This window comes from Drosophila arizonae, chromosome 5, assembly GCF_054131065.1.
Source record: "Drosophila arizonae isolate 15081-1271.41 chromosome 5, UAZ_ARI_1.0, whole genome shotgun sequence".
In the NCBI taxonomy this organism is placed as follows: Eukaryota; Metazoa; Arthropoda; class Insecta; order Diptera; family Drosophilidae; genus Drosophila; species Drosophila arizonae.
The window spans coordinates 2442873-2460463 of NC_142925.1; the positions used below are offsets into that span (position 1 = coordinate 2442873).

At 42.5% G+C, this 17591-nt stretch overlaps 7 protein-coding genes across 22 annotated transcripts; 2 read left to right on the forward strand and 5 right to left on the reverse strand.

Annotated features, from left to right (window-relative positions):
• The first annotated feature begins 29 nt into the window (after positions 1–29).
• Positions 30–4649, forward strand: Hmgs (hydroxymethylglutaryl-CoA synthase). 5 transcript variants are annotated; one of them, XM_018012039.2, is made up of 2 exons: positions 30–186; positions 2743–4649. In XM_018012039.2, the coding sequence occupies exon 2, from the start codon at positions 2806–2808 to the stop codon at positions 4201–4203; it is 1398 nt and encodes a 465-aa protein (XP_017867528.1). In that variant the 5' UTR covers positions 30–186; positions 2743–2805; the 3' UTR covers positions 4204–4649. The 5 variants fall into 5 exon arrangements, with proteins under 5 accessions (XP_017867528.1, XP_017867526.1, XP_089326142.1 ...); XM_018012037.2 differs by lacking the exon at positions 30–186 and adding an exon at positions 194–344; XM_089470016.1 differs by lacking the exon at positions 30–186 and adding an exon at positions 430–695.
• On the reverse strand, positions 4645–7711 carry LOC108616661 (alpha-N-acetylgalactosaminidase). 9 transcript variants are annotated; one of them, XM_089470024.1, is made up of 12 exons: positions 7584–7711; positions 7197–7240; positions 6755–6939; positions 6621–6698; positions 6382–6559; positions 6087–6325; positions 5699–6031; positions 5561–5633; positions 5380–5493; positions 5283–5321; positions 5147–5222; positions 4645–4794 (listed from the first exon to the last, which is right to left on the reverse strand). In XM_089470024.1, the coding sequence occupies exons 3-12, from the start codon at positions 6844–6846 to the stop codon at positions 4763–4765; spliced, it is 1254 nt and encodes a 417-aa protein (XP_089326150.1). In that variant the 5' UTR covers positions 6847–6939; positions 7197–7240; positions 7584–7711; the 3' UTR covers positions 4645–4762. The 9 variants fall into 9 exon arrangements, with proteins under 9 accessions (XP_089326150.1, XP_089326149.1, XP_089326148.1 ...); XM_089470023.1 differs by having other exon boundaries at positions 6755–6965; XM_089470022.1 differs by lacking the exon at positions 7584–7711 and adding an exon at positions 7312–7452.
• On the reverse strand, positions 7530–10311 carry LOC149268369 (alpha-N-acetylgalactosaminidase-like). Of its 3 annotated transcripts, none has more exons than XR_016270263.1 (11): positions 10153–10311; positions 10019–10096; positions 9780–9957; positions 9485–9723; positions 8947–9276; positions 8816–8888; positions 8640–8753; positions 8489–8524; positions 8353–8428; positions 7940–8036; positions 7530–7792 (listed from the first exon to the last, which is right to left on the reverse strand). XR_016270263.1 is itself a non-coding variant. In XM_089470026.1 (10 exons), the coding sequence occupies exons 1-10, from the start codon at positions 10242–10244 to the stop codon at positions 8005–8007; spliced, it is 1248 nt and encodes a 415-aa protein (XP_089326152.1). In that variant the 5' UTR covers positions 10245–10311; the 3' UTR covers positions 7895–8004. The 3 variants fall into 3 exon arrangements, 1 of the variants encoding a protein (XP_089326152.1); XR_016270262.1 differs by having other exon boundaries at positions 7530–7843; XM_089470026.1 differs by lacking the exon at positions 7530–7792 and having other exon boundaries at positions 7895–8036.
• ppk3 (pickpocket 3) lies at positions 10294–16289 on the reverse strand. Of its 2 annotated transcripts, XM_089470014.1 has the most exons (8): positions 16090–16289; positions 15529–16017; positions 15375–15471; positions 15214–15317; positions 15071–15149; positions 14659–15013; positions 10479–10618; positions 10294–10423 (listed from the first exon to the last, which is right to left on the reverse strand). In XM_089470014.1, the coding sequence occupies exons 1-7, from the start codon at positions 16287–16289 to the stop codon at positions 10515–10517; spliced, it is 1428 nt and encodes a 475-aa protein (XP_089326140.1). In that variant the 3' UTR covers positions 10294–10423; positions 10479–10514. The 2 variants fall into 2 exon arrangements, with proteins under 2 accessions (XP_089326140.1, XP_017867524.1); XM_018012035.2 differs by lacking the exons at positions 10294–10423; positions 10479–10618 and adding an exon at positions 14253–14599.
• On the forward strand, positions 10794–12301 carry Nup62 (nucleoporin 62). The gene has a single exon (XM_018012042.2). The coding sequence runs from the start codon at positions 10918–10920 to the stop codon at positions 12130–12132; it is 1215 nt and encodes a 404-aa protein (XP_017867531.1). The 5' UTR covers positions 10794–10917; the 3' UTR covers positions 12133–12301.
• Positions 12294–14083, reverse strand: wcd (U3 small nucleolar RNA-associated protein 18 homolog wicked). Its single transcript, XM_018012036.2, has one exon. The coding sequence runs from the start codon at positions 13949–13951 to the stop codon at positions 12431–12433; it is 1521 nt and encodes a 506-aa protein (XP_017867525.1). The 5' UTR covers positions 13952–14083; the 3' UTR covers positions 12294–12430.
• Positions 16290–16313: 24 nt separating the features above from the next.
• Gr59e (Gustatory receptor 59e) lies at positions 16314–17581 on the reverse strand. The gene is made up of 3 exons (XM_018012043.2): positions 16718–17581; positions 16505–16654; positions 16314–16430 (listed from the first exon to the last, which is right to left on the reverse strand). Exons 1-3 carry the CDS (start codon positions 17579–17581, stop codon positions 16350–16352), a joined length of 1095 nt encoding a protein of 364 aa, XP_017867532.1. The 3' UTR covers positions 16314–16349.
• Between the last annotated feature and the right edge of the window lie 10 nt (positions 17582–17591).

A 17591-nucleotide genomic window follows, 5' to 3' on the forward strand; every position in this document is an offset into this window, starting at 1 on the left:
TCGGTTGAAGCTAGGGTGCACACACTGTCTACGAAACAGCTGTTCACTGCGACAGTTCGTGTGTACACACTGCCTTTGTCGGTCTCTATGTAGGCGCCCATAAACTACGTGCCTAATTATTAAAAGTTTAGTTTAGTTAATCCTATTATTTGGCACAATTAAGTTGGCACTAGCATACCAAAATTTGTAAGTGAATGTAAATATTAAATATCTAGTGTACACAGCTAAGGGACATTTTGTATATCTCAGTTATGAATTCCGAACAGAATTTCTGACAATTTAAAGCCTTAAAAATTTAGAAAAAAATTAAAAGAGACTATGTGGGTGTTTGTTATTAAACAATAGTAAGTTTAAATATAAGCAAAGGCAATCAATGACGATCTTTGTTATATTTATATTTAAAAGCTAATTTCGGTTTTAGTTTGTTTGCCATCTTTTGTGACATTTCAAATTCATTTCATTTGTTTCATAATACAATTACATTTCACATAACAAAAAGCACACGTGCTTCCTCTATGTACATAAGTACATACCTTAGCCTTAGTAAGTGCAAAACCTTTAGCCCGTAGCCACAAAGGTGCAAAAACAAAAAAGTTAACGATGACTCAAGCCTTTCGGTAGAATGAAAAAAGCAAGCGAATGATTTGTGTACACAAACGGATGCGCAACAATTCCCAAATTCCATTCCCCTTCCAGTGAGTAGCACTTTCCAATTAGACTGTTTACACTCATCTCCAGTGGCGGTTGCTAAAAATAAACCAAGCCAATTGTATGCGGCTCTTCCTCATTGCGTAAACAGCACAACGTTTGCATTGCATTTCCATAACATTGAACTCTAACACCGGCACTTAATTGAAATGGAACGTACATACAACAATTGTCGTACCATATGCCTTTATCCATTAACCAACAGTCAACGGCTTTCATCAAGTTGTGGCTTATCGCCGCCGGACAATAGCTTTGCCAATTGTTCCGGCACCGCCTTTGATCTTATCTCAACTCAGTTCGTAGTCCAATTACTCTTAGTAACCATGCAATATATTAGCTATTCCAGGGTATTCAGGTAGTGCGGTATTACGCTTCAGAGAGCGAAGCAGATGGCATTGGCTTACAGAGCTTATTCTCCGCTTTTCGCTCTGCGCATTTGTTTGCTGCCAACGTCGCTGCCACTGTCGACGTTAACGTATTTCCAACGATCAGTCGCTGTTGCTGCTGCCGCTGTTTCTGCTCTTCTTGGCGCTGTTCAGTCTGCAAAGAGATTCGCTCGAGTGTGCAACGCGCCGCGCACGTAAACAACAAAGTTTCGGCAAGAAAATAAAACGTTAAAAGTGAAAACAGACGAAAGAGAAAAAATCAAAACTATTTCAGTTTTCGAATATTTGTGGCAGGTGCTAACAGTAACGGTAAATTTGACACAATTCGGTGCTCATTATACAATATTAACCGTTAGAGAGCGACCCACATTGATTCCCAATCAGTCAGTAAATGCAACTTGACCCAGTCCCAAAAAAAGGAGAAACAGGAGACAAGAGAATATGAACATTTGAATTTTTGTGTTATTTTAGCACATATAATCCAGACTTTTCGGGTGCTAACTAATATTTAGCAGGAATTTTTGAATATACATAAATCTAAATATACATATGTATATTCTTATTGGATGTATTATTTTATTTATTTTTTATTATTACAATATTTACCAACCTAAATTAGATTGCGGTTGTTATATGAATCCGGTTTTTAAATTGCTTCTTTGTTAGTTTCTATATATATGAGGAATGATTCTACAAATATATCAGATATAATATAATATATTTATGTACATACCAGTATATGTAAAGGTAATCAGATATAAAATGTGAATTTATCAATACTTTTTTATTCCACACTAGAAAGTATTCCTAATTTTAAAGGATATTAAAAACTCTCATATATATTCAATTTCTTTTTTTTTATACCTAACTAATTTATATAATACATCAAATATCTCTGTAATAAAATACCCCCAAATTTAGTGATATCGTTCGTTGAAGACAATAAACTTCTCTAATCTACATCGTCTACAATTAATATGAACTCAACACATTTTAACATAATATAAATGTTAGGGTTGGGCTAGTTTAGTTTATTTGTTGTTGCTGCATCTGCTTCTGCTGCTGTCTCTGGCTCTGCCGCTCTTGCTGTTGGCTGAGTTCTCTTTAAAATAAGGTTTGACTGCTTGGAGAAAGTTTCTTCGCCGTGAATTTTAGTGCTTCTGATGTTGTTGTTATTTATTTTATTTTATTTTTTTGTTGCTGCTAGTTTTAGTTTCTTTAGGTATAATGCTCGTCTTTACCTTCGCCCTCTCTCACTCGCACTCACACGTTTGCGTGTCTGAAAAGCTCAACGCAGCGAAAACGAAATCGGAACCAATGGGCTCCATGGTCGCAGCAACGCCGCAGTCAACGTCGCTGCGCTGCGTTGCGTTGCTGTTTGCTCTTGCTCTTGCCGCACACGGCCAGAGCAGGTCGAGCGTGCAACAGGTGGCGCTCATGTGCGGTGACGGTTGTTGTTGACTTTACGCGTTTTACCCCAGCCCAAGCAATTTTTTCAGGTATTACAAGCAATATGCATAACTTAAAGACGATTTCTGATTTTCTGATTGCGCAGAATATCAAGAGGTGAAAGTTGTGATGGGCACAGCGTGGCATTTACAGCAAAGTATACAAGTATAACACCTAACTTGGATCTGTCTCGTTACAGCGCTCAGGACTACAAAGGACTCCCTTCCAGCAGCCAACGACCAATTAGAAATTTAAATAAGCCATGTCAAGCAATTGGCCTGAAAATGTTGGAATACGAGCCATTGAAGTGCTCTTCCCCTCGCAATATGTGGACCAAACGGAATTGGAGCAGTTCGATGGCGCCTCCGCTGGCAAGTACACAATCGGTCTGGGCCAGGCGAAGATGGGCTTCTGTTCGGATCGCGAGGATGTCAACTCACTGTGCTTAACGGTTGTCACGCGCCTACTGGAACGCCATCGTATCAAGCACACGGACATTGGAAGGCTGGAAGTGGGCACCGAAACAATAGTCGACAAATCGAAATCGGTGAAATCGGTGCTAATGCAGCTATTTGCCACGAGCGGCAACACCGATATCGAAGGTATCGATACCACAAATGCTTGCTACGGCGGCACTGCAGCACTCTTTAATGCCTTAAATTGGATCGAATCGTCCAGTTGGGATGGACGCTACGCGCTTGCCGTATGCGCCGACATTGCCGTCTATGCCAAGGGCGCAGCCCGACCCACAGGCGGCGCCGGCGCCATCGCCATGTTAGTGGGACCAAATGCGCCACTGATCATCGAGCGTGGCCTCCGCGCCACCCATATGGAGCATGCCTATGACTTCTACAAGCCCGACCTGAGCTCCGAGTACCCGACAGTCGACGGCAAACTTTCCATACAGTGTTACCTCTCGGCCCTGGACACTTGCTATCGGCTCTATCGCAAGAAGTTCGAGAAGCAGCACCCTCAGCAACAGCCACTGGGTCTGCAAACCTTCGATGCGATGATCTTCCACACGCCTTTCTGTAAATTGGTGCAGAAGTCTGTGGGTCGTCTGTGTTTCAATGACTTTTTGCTCAGCACCGAGGCGGAGCGCGCTCAAAAGTTTCCCGGTCTGGAACGCTTCAACGACGCCACACTCGAAGGCAGCTACTTCGACCGGGATGTGGAGAAGGCGTTCCTCACTCAGTCGGCGGAGCTGTTCGCCGCAAAGACCAAGAAGTCCTTGCTGCTGGCCAACCAGGTGGGCAATATGTACACGCCGAGCGTCTACTCAGGTCTGGTCTCGCTGCTGATCAGCGAGCCGGCGGCTCAGTTGGTGGGCAAGCGCATTGGCGTCTTCTCCTATGGCTCCGGCCTGGCTGCCTCGATGTACTCCATTAAAGTGACTGAAGATGCGGCCACGTTCGAGAAGTTTGTCTCGCAGCTGGATTACGTATTGCCGCTGCTGAACTCCAGAGAGAAGGTGGCTCCGGAAAAGTTCTCCGAGCTGATGGAGGTGAGGGAGAAGAATAATCACGCAGCGCCTTACACGCCAACGGGCAGCATCAGTGCTCTTTTCCCGGGCACCTATTACCTTAAGGATGTGGATGCACTACATCGGCGCAGCTATGAGCGCACGCCCATCAACAATCTAACCAATGGAGTGCATTAGCCAAAGGAGCAGGAGCAGCAGCAGCAGCAACTGAAGCCTAACTTGACAATAATCCTCAACTACTGTTTAATTCTAGCTGCTATATACAAACTATATACATCTATATAAATCGGTTGTACATTTGGATTTCTTTCATTAATATTTAGCTACTTATTTCTCTTTCGGTGAATACGGTCGTATCTATCTAATGAAATATTAATTAATATTAATTTTATGGCCTGGCTTATAATATTTTCACAAAGTCCGCTCCTATTTATATCATGCTCGAACTTCTATTCTATTATCTTTATATCGATTTGCATCAAAATGCTTAAAACAAACACACAAAATGTACACTAAAAAAAAATTAAATACATTTCAAATCGTATTTATACAAATTTTATGCATAGACAAAAGCATATTCTAAAGAATTTGTAAAGTGCAAATAAACAACAAATTCAATACAATCAATTTGTTTTTACTCATCTTAAAAATGTAATTGTAAAGGAATTATATTTGTTTCGTAAGGATATGTGGATATAGCTGATCCTGATCTGCAGGTTAGACCCTGCGTAGCTCCTCAAAGCGCCGTAAATTTGTAGAAGTTGACGCCTACAATTAATTAGAAACCAATTAGAATTATCTTCGATTAATAAATAGAAGAAGGAATTGTTTAAGCGGAAAGAAAGTCGTATAAGAGTTTTGAAAAGAAACTGCAGATTTTTAAATACAAGTGACACTGAATAAGAATATACACTCTTATACGACTTGTTTGTAAAGGTTGTGTAATAGAAGAAGCAGACTTGTGGGAAAAACGTACAGTATAAGAGAGAGCGTTAAACAATACGAGTTTATAAGAGACAATACAATTCACGGAGTCTGTTCTTTCACTAAAAACCCTATACAATCTACTTTACTCTGTTTTCACTGTATATAGAGTATAAATAAACATTCAAATAAATACCGTTAGGAATAACGCGTGTTTTGAATTCTCTCTCCTTACGAAAGACGCCCAAATTGTTATTCTTATCAAACAAATCCTGAAAGCAAGAGGAGCAAATAAATAAAACTTAAAGCATTTAAAATGCAGCAAGATTTACCTGGACGATGTAGCCAATATTATCATTAAATAGCGAGAGCTAGAGATAGAACAATATGGAATATATAAACATAGTTCATTAAATTTCACGTCATTACCTCCTTAAACGTAAATGATATGGGAAAAGGAGATCCGTCCACGCGGCGACTAACAAATGCTATAGCATAAGAGTATTCTCCATTGATTTTAGGTTCGATTGGTCGACGCCAGACCTGCAGAAGAGAATGAAATTACAAACTTGAGTAATCACAAGTATATGAATAAATAAATCATAGTTACCTCAATATTTTGCTTCATAAGCAATCGTTTACCCTGTATGCCCAAAGGATCCTGATTGACAGCAATCACATCACTACATGATAATATATATATACAGATAGATTTATAATGATGTATGTGATATATAAGTCGACCAACCGATTCTGTAATATCTCCTTAATTTCTGGTCGCACCTTGGCCAAGTCATTGGACATTATTAAAGGCGCCGCCAGCACAGCCCAAATGGCCATTTGCACTTTGCTCTGATCATAGCTAAGGCCATAGTTGCCTAAAATCAACATATCTGGATCGTTCCAATGCCCTGGGCCGGCGTGTGGCTGCATGCTATCCTGATTTTTGGCAAAGTAGTCAACGATTTCCATAACTGACTCAAATGAATCGTCGATGTCATCCCAGTTTCGCCAGAGATTGCAATGGCGCTTCAACGACTCAAAGTGAGGCTGTTCACCAAATTCCGATTGATAGGCAGGCCTGCACATAAGCTCAATTAATAATCAAAATTATACACATATATCATATTATATACCAGCTGCACGAATAGACCATGGGTCTGCCTGTTTCATTCAGCAGTCGTCCGAATTCTGGATAGCCTGCTGCCATGTCGCTAACATTCGCATTGCAGCCATCCAGCTTCACATAGTCCACATCCCATTTAGCAAAGGTTTCAGCATCGAGTGCCATGTGGTCGATCACACCTGGGTAGCCAGCACAGGTCTTAGTGCCAAAGTCCTGATACAGTCCAAACTTGAGTCCTTTATTATGTATCTACAATAATAGTGAGCCTAGTTAGACAAGGCTACAGTTGGATTGCTTTAGCATACATGATCAGCCAGAACGTTGAGGCCTCTGGGAAAACGTTTCCGATCTGGTACCAGCTTGTTTGTCATGTTATCCCGATTCCACTCCAGCCAGCAATCGTCTATGATAACATATTCATAGCCCACATCAGCATAGCCTTCCGACACAAGTAGGTCGGCACTGCGTCTGAATAATTGCTCGCTGTAAGGAGATTAGGAGAGCTTCTTATGAAAGTACTCAAATTTATTGATTGATAGTTTACCTTATGCACTCATCTGGATACGTATCACAATCGGTGATGCATCGAAAGCGCTGCCAAGACATCCAACCCATGGGTGGCCTGCAATGGATTAGACACTTAAATCTACGTTCAAATCCAAATCAAATGCGACTTACGTTAAAGCCAGTCCATTATCAAGTGCAGAGCCAGCGCGGAGCAACTGCATCAACAGCAGCAGCAGCAATGGAACGTTCCTCATGCCAAACATACTTTAACTAGAGTAATGCAGGCAATGCGTGCTGTCCACCCCGCAGTAACGGTTTTATAGCTGTCTATCTGTAGATAACTGTTGTTTGCCAAACTGCTTGAGCAAAGAAACAAAATTGGCTGACAAGCGATAATTGTTAACTGTAGTAATTGAAGAGCATTCGAGTACACAGCTTGAACTGCGTACTCGAGTAGTTCGCACAGCAGGGAGACACAGCCGTGAGCAGTGTTGATGTTGGGACTGGAAAGTCTCCTTATCATCAGCTGCAAGTTCAGGCGCTCAAGCGTTACAGGTTATCTACTCTTAGCCCCTGGCTGTTACACAAGCCAACAAAACGCAGCTACACTTACCAGTCCTTACCACACAGCAGAATAAATTATACGAATATGCTTCACTGTAATAAATAATCAATTACCAAAATTAAGGCATCCATTAAGCCCAAGTTTAATAAACAAAACCAATTACTCAATTTTGTCGCGCAATGTACTTTTGCGTTCGCCACATACAAAAACACATAGAAAAGTAACTGTTTAAACCACCATGGCTGCCGGCTTCCAATGGACTCTCAAGTGCTTTTAATTAAAAAGGAAAAAACAACTGTCTAAATATTCTTGACCCAAATGGTATTTATCAGACACTTCCAGATAAAGGAGAACATTATGACAAATCAAAATAAAATCCAATTAGACGTAGCATGGCAATTTATCTAGTCGCTTATTGTGAAATGTTTTACATACAATAGAGTATTTCAATTGAGTTTTCTGTGTCCAGATTTGCGCGGGCGGTTTAATTCACGATTGAGATTTGTTATTGTTAATTCCAGCTGAGCTTGTTATTAAAAATACCAAAACGTAAAACATGTATACACAGCCACATTGTTATCGATAAGTTGGGAAATATTCAGTGGGCTTTTTATTGAGCGCAATGGGAAACGCATTCCAACTGCCTGCAAACATAACAAACAGCCTGGAAGCATAAGTACCTTGTTTTCGGTCACCTGTTACATTAAAGATGTTTATGAGCAATTTGCAAAAAATTTCGAATACAATTATAAAAGCAAATAAATGAAACCGTTTTTTATTATTGTACATACATATGTATATGTGGACATGTGAAAATAACTGCTCGTGATCTGGAACTCAGCTGCTGCGAATCTCCTCATAGCGCTGTAAATTTATAGAAGCTGACGCCTAAAATTAATTAAAAAAATATTAAAAAAAAAAAAAAAAAAAACAAATTAGAATTCAATTCGATTGATAGGCAGATTTACATATATAAGTGGCAAAGATGACTTGTATAAGAAAAGGAACGAGAGCAACAATAACGGAATTTTATAAGCGATTTGTAAATGGTTTTACAAAAAGCTTTCAAAAAATAGTAAAAGAGAATAATAAATTGGTTTCTTTTGAGCGATTAATATAACAGAAAACACATCCTTGCAAAACAGGATATACTTTAAGCTGTGCTCACTGTATATATAGAATAAATAAAGACTCATATAAGTACCATTAGGTATAACGCGTGTTTTGAATTTACTCTCCTTAAGAAAGACGCCCAATTTGTTGCTCTTATCAAACAAATCCTGAAAGCAAGAAAAGCAAATGAATAAAACTTAAAGCATTTAATATACAGCAAGATTTACCTGAACGATGTAGCCATTATCATTGAATAGTGAAAGCTAGATAGGTTTAAAGTAAAATATATTATAACAAAATAATAATAATAATCATATATGTATAGTGTAGTATAATATGCAGTATATAAGCGTAGGCCATTAAATTTCAAATCTTTACCTCCTTAAGCGTAAGTGTTATGGAAAAAGGAGATCCGTCCACGCGGCGACTAACAAATGCTACAGCATAAGAGTATTCTCCATTGATTTTAGGTTCGATTGGTCGACGCCAGACCTGCAGAAGAGAATGAAAGTACATAAATCACAAATACATAAATAAATAAATCAGAGAGTTACCTCAATTTTTTGCTTTATTAGCAATCGTTTACCCTGTATGCCCAAAGGATCCTGATTGACTGCAATCACATCACTGTATTGCAATATATATGGTTAAACTACAATGATTTATATGATATATAACTACCAACCGATTCTGTAATATCTCCTTAATTTCTGGTCGCACCTTGGCCAAGTCATTGGACATTATTAAAGGCGCCGCCAGCACAGCCCAAATGGCCATTTGTAGTTTGCTCTGATCATAGCTGAGGCCATAGTTGCCTAAAATCAACATATCTGGATCGTTCCAGTGCCCTGGTCCGGCGTGTGGCTGCATGCTATCCTGATTTTTGGCAAAGTAATCAGTTATAGCCATAACAGACTGAAATGAATCCTGGACATCAGCCCAGTTTCGCCAGAGATTGCAATGGCGCTTCAATGACTCAAAGTGAGGCTGTTCACTTCCCGATTGATAGGCAGGCCTGCACTTTAACTTGATTAACATCCGAAATGTCCATGGGTATTTCTGCAGAAAAGTCTACTTTTTGTAGCTTGAAGACGCACCCATTAAGGTGCTAAATATAATTGGTTAATTTGCAAGATGATTACAAAAAGCCAAATAGTTTCCACGCTACAAAAAGGATACTTTTCTGGATAAATGCCCATATACCAACAAAATATAGTGTTTACCAGCTGCATGAATAGACCATCGGTCTGCCTGTTTCATTTAGCAGTCGTCCGAATTCTGGATAGCCTGTTTCCATGTCGCTAAGATTGGCATTGCAGCCATCCAGCTTCACATAGTCCACATCCCACTTAGCAAAGGTTTCAGCATCGAGTGCCATGTGGTCGATCACACCTGGGTAGCCAGCACAGGTCTTAGTGCCAAAGTCCTGATACAGCCCAAACTTGAGTCCTTTGTCGTGTATCTACAATTATAGTGAGACTAGTTGGACAAGGCTACAGTTGGATTGCTTTAACATACATGATCAGCCAGAACGTTGAGGCCTCTGGGAAAACGTTTCCGATCTGGTACCAGCTTGTTTGTCATGTTATCCCGATTCCACTCCAGCCAGCAATCATCTATGATAACATATTCATAGCCCACATCAGCATAGCCTTCCGAGACAAGTAGATCGGCACTGCGTCTGAATAATTGCTCGCTGTAAGGAGATTAGGAGAGCTTCTTATGAAAGTACTCAAATTCATTGATTGATAGTTTACCTTATGCACTCATCTGGATACGTATCACAATCGGTGATGCATCGAAAGCGCTGCCAAGACATCCAACCCATGGGTGGCCTGCAGTGGATTAGACACTTAAATCTACGTCCAAATCCAAATCAAATGCGACTTACGTTAAAGCCAGTCCATTATCCAGTGCAGAGCCAGCGCGGAGCAACTGCATCAACAGCAGCAGCAGCAATGGAACGTTCTTCATGCCAAACATACTTAGATGTCATCGTTCCAAGCCCACAATAGCGGTTTTATATAGGTATCCATCCTTAGATAACTGTCGTTGGCCAAACTACGTGAGCAAATAAATCAACTTGGTTGACAAGCGATAATTGTTAACTATAATTGAAAAGCATTCCAATACATAATTTGCTATACCAATCAGTGTATTACCTAAAAACAGAATAAATTATACAAATATGCTACAGTGTAATACAAATTCAATTACCACAACTAAAACATTTTTGAAATCCAAGTAAATTACTCAATTTGTCGCGCAATACTCTTTAGCATGCGCCACATACAAATGCATAGACAAATAACTGTTTAAATCATCATGTCTGCTGACTTCCAATGGACTCTCGAGTGCTTTTAATTAAAAAAAGAAAATAAAAACTTTTTAAATATTTTTTTACCGAACACATTGTTATACATATATTATCTTTTTAAATTCAGCTTAATGTAAGACGATTTTCGCGGGCTGTTTAATTTACGCTTGCGATTCCAGCTGAGGTTGTTATTAAAAAATACCAAAACGTCTGCTATGTGCATTGCAGCCACACCGTTATCGATAAGTTGTGAAATATCGCTGCGGTTTACGTATGCATCGTGTGTAAAATTAAATTCATTTTTATACTATTTTTTTTGTATATTTGTTATAACATATAATGGCATTCCAACTGCCTGCAACAACAACAACAGCCAGCGCTCCGAGCTTTTCGTTTGGGCTTAGCACTGCAACGCCAGCAACTGCCGGCGCCGCAGTTCCCGCCAAACCCACATTTGGCTTTGCTGCACCAGCAGCTGCTTCAAATGTTGGCGGTGGCGATGCTGATAGTGGCAAGACGGCGGCAGCGCCTCTACAATTTGGCGGCTTTGGCTTGACGGGAACACAAGCTGCTCCAACTTTATCGAATCCACTGACGGGCTTGGGTGCCGGGCTGGGCGGCACTGCTGCTGCTGCTCCCGCAGCCGGGGCGGCCACAGCTCCACCCGCTACTACAGCGGCTCCAACTTTTGGATTCCTTTCGCAACCAGCAGGTGCAGCAGCCACAGCAACCACAACAGCAGCTGCAGCAGCGACAACCACAGCAAATCCACTTGGTGGTGGTGGCCTAACCCTGGGTCTAGGAACTGCACCGAAAACTACATCGGCTGTAGCACCCACAGCTACTTCTGTTGCTCAACTGGGTAGTACAGCACCACTTGGAGCTGCGGCTACCACTGCTGCTTCTGCGCCAGCCGCAGCAACTGGCAGCACCTTTGCCAACCTCTCCACTGCAACAAAGACCACTGACTCAGCCACCGTTGCGAATGCTACGCAGTTGACGTACCATCAGCTGGAGGAGCACATTAACAAATGGACTTTGGAATTCGAGGAGCAGGAGAAAGTCTTCACAGAGCAGGCGACGCAAATAAATGCCTGGGACAAGCTGCTCATTGGCAACAACCAGAAGATCATTGAGCTAAACGATGCAGTGCAAAAGGTGAAGAACGACCAGCAGGTACTCGACCAGGAGCTAGAGTTCATAGCCACGCAGCACAAAGAGCTGGAGGAGAGTCTGGGTCCGTTAGAGAAAGAGTTCACCAATTTGCCACGCGTCGATCAGGAGCGCAGTCAAACCTATCTGATGGTCGAGAATCTGGATACGCAGTTGAAGCAAATGTCCGAGGATCTGAAAGAGGTGATCGACAATCTCAACGAGGCGAACAAGGGACAGGATCACACAGATCCCATTATACAGATTGGCAAGATATTGAACGCACACATGAATTCACTCCAATGGATCGAGACACAGTCGTCGCACATATGCAAGAAACTGGATGATATCGGAAAAATCCATGAGACGCAAAAGCGAGACATCTTCAGGGCTCCCTATTGAAAGATATATCATTTTTAAATAAATGTAAAAATTAATATTAAACTATGTTTGGTATGGAACAATAGGGGTTAAAGAAAATGTTCAAAAGATTTATAATCATTCTTGAAAATTAAGAGCAAATCTTTATCAGTTATCATTTGTTTAAATTAAAGAACAGATCATTATCAAATTATCATAATTTTATTATACAAAAAACGTATTGTAAATTTCTGAATATATATCCCCTGCATATATATTCATTCCATATATGTTCACTTCGTATATCATCATATATCCACTCCAGATATATCCCATCCACTCAATAGTTTTTGAAATGCTTAAGTCTAAACAAGGGCGCCCTTTTGCCCCTGCTGCCAAAAGCCAAGTAGCCGCTATTTGGCGAAAAGGCTATCCTTTTGATGCAACCCAAGGAGTCAGTTTGCTCAGGGAAGTTGGCATAGACCGTAGCGCTGGGGAAATGTGCTAGCTTCACGGCGTTCGGCACCTTTACTGAGCACATGGCCAGCAGCTCGGACGTGTGATTGAACTGAAGATCCGTAATGGCCGTGCGCAGATTCATGAAGCATTTCTCGGGCTGCGGCGTCGTCGTCTTATAGATGCTCTCGTAGTCATAGATATTGACTACGCCCTCGTTGCTGCCCGTCGCCAAGAGACGTTGACTGGGGGACAGCTGTAACGAACTGCCATTAACGCAGCCATCATCAATGAAACTGTGCTCAATGCAATTCTGTCGCAGGGACAACACATTCACATTGCAGCCGGAGCTGCTACAGAGCAGTCGCTGTGAGTCCGCCGTGAAGCACATGTCACGCACAAGACCTTCCTGCTTGAAGCTGTGGATCAGCTCGTTTGTGTTACTGGTCAGCAAGTGGATGGCGCCGAATTTGCCACCTGTGGCAATGTATTTCCCACACGGCGACACCTCGAAGTGAGTTAAGTAATTCAACACGGAAGGCAGCCTCAACTTAGACTCCTTAGCCTCCAGCAGATCGTAGGCATAGTAGAAGGGCCTCAGCGAGCCAAAGAACGCCTTTGTGCCGCACGGAGCCATGCGTGCACAGGTGAGTGGAAATTTTTTGAAGCGGATGCTGTGCAGCTTCTCGTTCTTCTGGCCATCTACGCAATACAGATTCGCCACACAGCTCTCTCCAGAGACCAAGGCAACAGTGCTGGTCGGATGGAATTGGATGCTCGTGATAACGCCTTCGCTGTAGGTGGCACGATTCAAATCTCGCGTCCGTTTGAATGGCAACGTTTTTGCCGGAAGCTCATTTGACCTGGCTCTGCGATTGATGAAGCCCACGGTTTTAAGCAGCGGCTCCTCCTCTGAGTCGGAATCATCGCTATTCTTTTGCCTCCGCTCAAGAGATGCCCATTTCGGTTGACGGATGACGCGTTGAAAGCGCGCTGTTAGATATTCTTTGTATGATTTGTCCTTGCGCAAGTGCGTCAGTGGACCAGTGTGTCGAGTGGGTCGCTTCACCTCGCCCACCTCAATATCCTCGTCATCAGAGTCTATCCATGCTGGCTTCGGTTTCTTTGCAGCCTCTGCTGCTTCCTCCTTATCCTCATCATCAGCTGCTGATTTGCTCACACTATCAAGTTTTATGCGTTTCTTGCCCACTGATTTGGCCAAGTTTGTTAGAAACGCTTGCCTATCGCCGAATATCAATTTTTCAGAGGGCACCTCCACATAGGTCGCCTCCTCTCTCTTTGTTTTGGACGAACGACTGTTCTGCGCTTTTTCTTCGTGCTTGGCATATATGGCCATCAGATCTTTCAAGTCCTCCAATCCATCACTAGACTCATCGTCACTCATTTTGTCTAGATATATATGTTACTTTACTATTGCGATTCGCGTTTAATGCAAATTGTGCCACACAGAAATATTTTTAGCCGCACGTGTGTTTTTAACCAGGGCTGGCTTAATTGAATAAATAAATATCGATCGCGTGTGAATTATGATGGCACACATGCAGTTATATTTATCGCTGTGCAAAGAAATTATCGGCACACTTGACGAAATTATCGAAATTAAAGAGTATATTTAAAAAGTATAACCACTAACCACAGAACACATAGACCGTGTTCTGTGGTTAGTGGTATAACTTTAGTTTCAATTTAAATAACTGCAGGTATTTTTTTTATATTTATAACACACAATGCAATTGCTTTTATCGACATTCAAAAGTACGTTATCGTTAATTGCTGATAGACATCTATTAGTTAACATATTCAAACAAAGGTATCTCTGCTGTTTCAGCTCTAGAAATATTGTTCTTGCTGTGAACGGGACTTGCGGGCTTAGTAGCACGACGTTGGTAGCGTGCTCGTAAATATAATGTGTGAATAAAGCGGAGAAGCTTAATTATGTCCAGTAAAATATTAAAGATTATGACGTAGCCCATTTGCACCAGACCCATGACACTAATTCCCACAAACAAGGCCAAAGCACCGCCAAAGGACACTGCAGGAATACATAAATATTTCGATGTAAAAACTGAGCTAGTAAATTATTTAGCTTACCTATAAGATCCTCAAAGCTAAAGACGACATCGCGTCGAAAGCGTACTTTGGGTGGTATTAGATCCCAGCGAAAGCTAGATGTTGCCATGTCGATGCCCGCCGTGTCCTCATTGCCCTTCATGCCCCACGAGCTTTTCTTGACCGTCTGCATGGTATATTCAATTTCAGTGCAAGTCGAGGGACATTTACAAATGTGCAATGCCCAAATGGGCCACTTAAAATCCAAAAGACATTCAAATCCAGCTGGATTACAAGTGGGTCCCTGGACAAAGGGATAGAAGAAGGGCACACAATTGCACATTTCCAATGCCATGATGGCACGACAGCGCGCCAGGCATAAGGATTTGCTGTAGACCTAAAGCAAACACAGAATTGGCGAAGGCATGAAAAACAGATTGATGTTTTGACATGCCTTAAGATTGGAGGTTTCCTCATCATTGAAGACGCATTTACGCTGTTCGACGCTTAGTTCACGGAGATTATTCGAAGCGCTGGTTGGGATTAAGTATACTGTAAAATATATGCTGTATATATTATACAATGGGTATCTCTTACACCGTCTCCAACACCTTAAACGAAGCTGTTATTTCATCGGATTTCTGTAGTGCAATAATGTTGGCCTCCGAGGCGGATACTTCATAGGGTGAATGAACATCCAGCTGCAGAAGAAGTTCAAGTTAATTAGTCACATCTACTATATATGGATTTTGACTAACCACTCCCGTGCTTTCGTACAGATCCATGCGTATAAAGCATTGCTGCTTGCCGAATTGGCAGGTCAGAGGCTGCGGTATTTGGTCATAATCCACTTCTCTGTAAGGATCGTAGAAGAGATTACAGTTTGAATATAGATACCTCTATTCCACTCACTTCTTGCCCAACATTCTGGACATGGGTGAATTGATGGCATAGCAGCAGCCACGCTCCGTCATGACCATCTCCACATTCACTTCAAAGTCCGCATCAAAGCTGCTGATGACCTGTTCAAAGGGACGATTTATGGTCTGTATAATCTCATAGAGATCAATTTGCTCGAAGCGCTCATCACTGGCGAATTTCGCGAGCTCAGCATAGTTGCTGGCCGTGGCGTTAACAACGGCATACAAGAAGTCCATGATATAAAAGTAATCCTCATCAATGATGGACACATTCCAGACGTCCTGTATCAGCTCATTGGCCTTAAAGGAATCAATGTGATCGTAGTAGCATAAGGTGACAGCAGGCAGCGAACCATTCCAGCCACGATAATCACGATCCACCGAGATGACAGTGGGAGAATTAACATATCTAGCGATCTGCAGTTCGCTGAGCATGTAGACGGCAAAGACGCTGCCCACCAGGACAAAAAGCCAGAGCAGCCTGGCGAGAATGTCAGATATGATTAGTGAATAGATAGATATATCAGGTTAACAGGTTAACAGGATAACGAACCGTTCAGCTATATGCAGTCGACGATTCACAGTCAATCGTATGGCCAACAAATTGGTCTCGGCGCCCGCCTGTGCGGCCACATCGCGTAGGCGAGAGCTCACAGCACGAATTAGCCAAAGCAGAAGCCAGCCAAAGGCCAGCAGCCAGTTCTTGGTGAAGGCGGCGCAGCGATTCAGCTGCAGGTGCAAACGGGAACGCATTTCGACAAGAAATGAAACAGCAAAGGCCAAGCGCTCTATACTTTATTGAGTAACCATCATTTAGACAAAACCCTTTAGCGATTTATTGCCCAAATCGATTTGAACCAGGAATATAACAATAGCCAGCAAAGCGTTGATAAACTGCCAGCGGGAACAAAAGTAAAACAAATTGATTTTTATGATGTTTTTGATTGATAATGGCAGCCAGCACTTACCCCGCCCAGTGCCAGGGTGTCCAGCTCGATGCAGAGCGCCAGGGGTTGATTGTGATTGGACTGGAGCTGCAGCAGAAAGCTGTTAATCGAACGCTCCAAGCGCGCGTCGCTCGCGTCTAGCTGGTTGAGGAGCAGACGTAGCTGGCATTTCTGAAAAAGTATAAATCATATCAGTTAATGGGTTAATTGCCAACAGGAACAGCGCCCTCTCACCTGCTCTATAATACGCTCATTAACGCGCAGCACGAGCCAAATGCGAGAGCCGTGCTGCAGCAGCCACAGCGAGCGATAGCAATAGAGCACCCAGTCGCTCAGCTGGGCCAGCTCCAGCAGGCGAAAAGTATTGAAGGTCTCGTAGGAGAAGCTCAGCAATGAATTGGCAAAGTTCACGATCAAGGCAAACTCAAATCTGTCCAATAGCTTGGCCTGAATGCCATCCAGTTCGACGCTAATGAGACGCAGCTCCTCCAACTTCAGTTCAATGGCTTCTGGACGCTGCTGCAGCTCCCCCAGGCGGCGGTTGAGCTCCGCATAAAACAGGCAAAGCAAACGATGAATCAGTATATATTGCAGTAGACCGAAGTTGATCATGGCGCAGGGCAGCTGATGGGCACAGTTGCTGGCGAAGCTGAGCTTTAGATCGAAATTCAGCCAGGCGCTGTCCACCAGCGCGCAGATCGAATGAAAGACAAGCATAAGGCAGAACAGAATCATGATCTGATTCCGTAATCCTCTATAGAGCTGAGGAATCGCATCTGGGTTCACAAAGAGCTGCGCCTTGAGGCGCTCCAGTTGCAGCGAGAGACGCTTGTAGAAATCTTCGCTGCGATAAATACGCAACGAGAAGAGCGCCGTGAGTAACATATTCGCCGGATACTCGGCAAAATAGAAGAGCTTCTGTATGGTCAAAACTTGCTTGTAGAACCTCATGGTGATAAGGCGATGCAGCGTGAAGAACCAGACACAGATGAGGAGCAGCAAGGACCAAACTAGATGCGGATACTTGACCTGCTCGTTGGATGGCGAGACGCCCAGGCAGCGGGCACAAAGGAACAGCAAATAGAGCCAAGTGCTCATGCTTGAGTCA

Excerpts from the sequence above, each read along its gene's own strand:
- Hmgs (XM_018012039.2), top strand. The coding sequence starts at position 2,806 with ATGTCAAGCAATTGGCCTGAAAATGTTGGAATACGAGCCATTGAAGTG.
- LOC108616661 (XM_089470024.1), bottom strand. The coding sequence starts at position 6,846 with ATGTTTGGCATGAGGAACGTTCCATTGCTGCTGCTGCTGTTGATGCAG. Across the intron at positions 6,326-6,381 it reads TCAACGTTCTGGCTGATCAT|ATACATAATAAAGGACTCAA; the intron begins GTATGCTAAAGC and ends CTATTATTGTAG. Across the intron at positions 5,322-5,379 it reads TATCATTTACGTTTAAGGAG|CTCTCGCTATTTAATGATAA; the intron begins GTAATGACGTGA and ends TTCTATCTCTAG.
- LOC149268369 (XM_089470026.1), bottom strand. The coding sequence starts at position 10,244 with ATGTTTGGCATGAAGAACGTTCCATTGCTGCTGCTGCTGTTGATGCAG. Across the intron at positions 9,724-9,779 it reads TCAACGTTCTGGCTGATCAT|ATACACGACAAAGGACTCAA; the intron begins GTATGTTAAAGC and ends CTATAATTGTAG. Across the intron at positions 8,037-8,352 it reads AACACGCGTTATACCTAATG|GCGTCAGCTTCTATAAATTT; the intron begins GTACTTATATGA and ends AATTAATTTTAG.
- Nup62 (XM_018012042.2), top strand. The coding sequence starts at position 10,918 with ATGGCATTCCAACTGCCTGCAACAACAACAACAGCCAGCGCTCCGAGC.
- wcd (XM_018012036.2), bottom strand. The coding sequence starts at position 13,951 with ATGAGTGACGATGAGTCTAGTGATGGATTGGAGGACTTGAAAGATCTG.
- ppk3 (XM_018012035.2), bottom strand. The coding sequence starts at position 16,289 with ATGCGTTCCCGTTTGCACCTGCAGCTGAATCGCTGCGCCGCCTTCACC. Across the intron at positions 15,318-15,374 it reads TGTACGAAAGCACGGGAGTG|CTGGATGTTCATTCACCCTA; the intron begins GTTAGTCAAAAT and ends CTTCTTCTGCAG. Across the intron at positions 14,600-14,658 it reads TAGCTTTGAGGATCTTATAG|TGTCCTTTGGCGGTGCTTTG; the intron begins GTAAGCTAAATA and ends GTATTCCTGCAG.
- Gr59e (XM_018012043.2), bottom strand. The coding sequence starts at position 17,581 with ATGAGCACTTGGCTCTATTTGCTGTTCCTTTGTGCCCGCTGCCTGGGC. Across the intron at positions 16,655-16,717 it reads ATGAGCGTATTATAGAGCAG|AAATGCCAGCTACGTCTGCT; the intron begins GTGAGAGGGCGC and ends ATACTTTTTCAG. Across the intron at positions 16,431-16,504 it reads ACACCCTGGCACTGGGCGGG|TTTATCAACGCTTTGCTGGC; the intron begins GTAAGTGCTGGC and ends TCCCGCTGGCAG.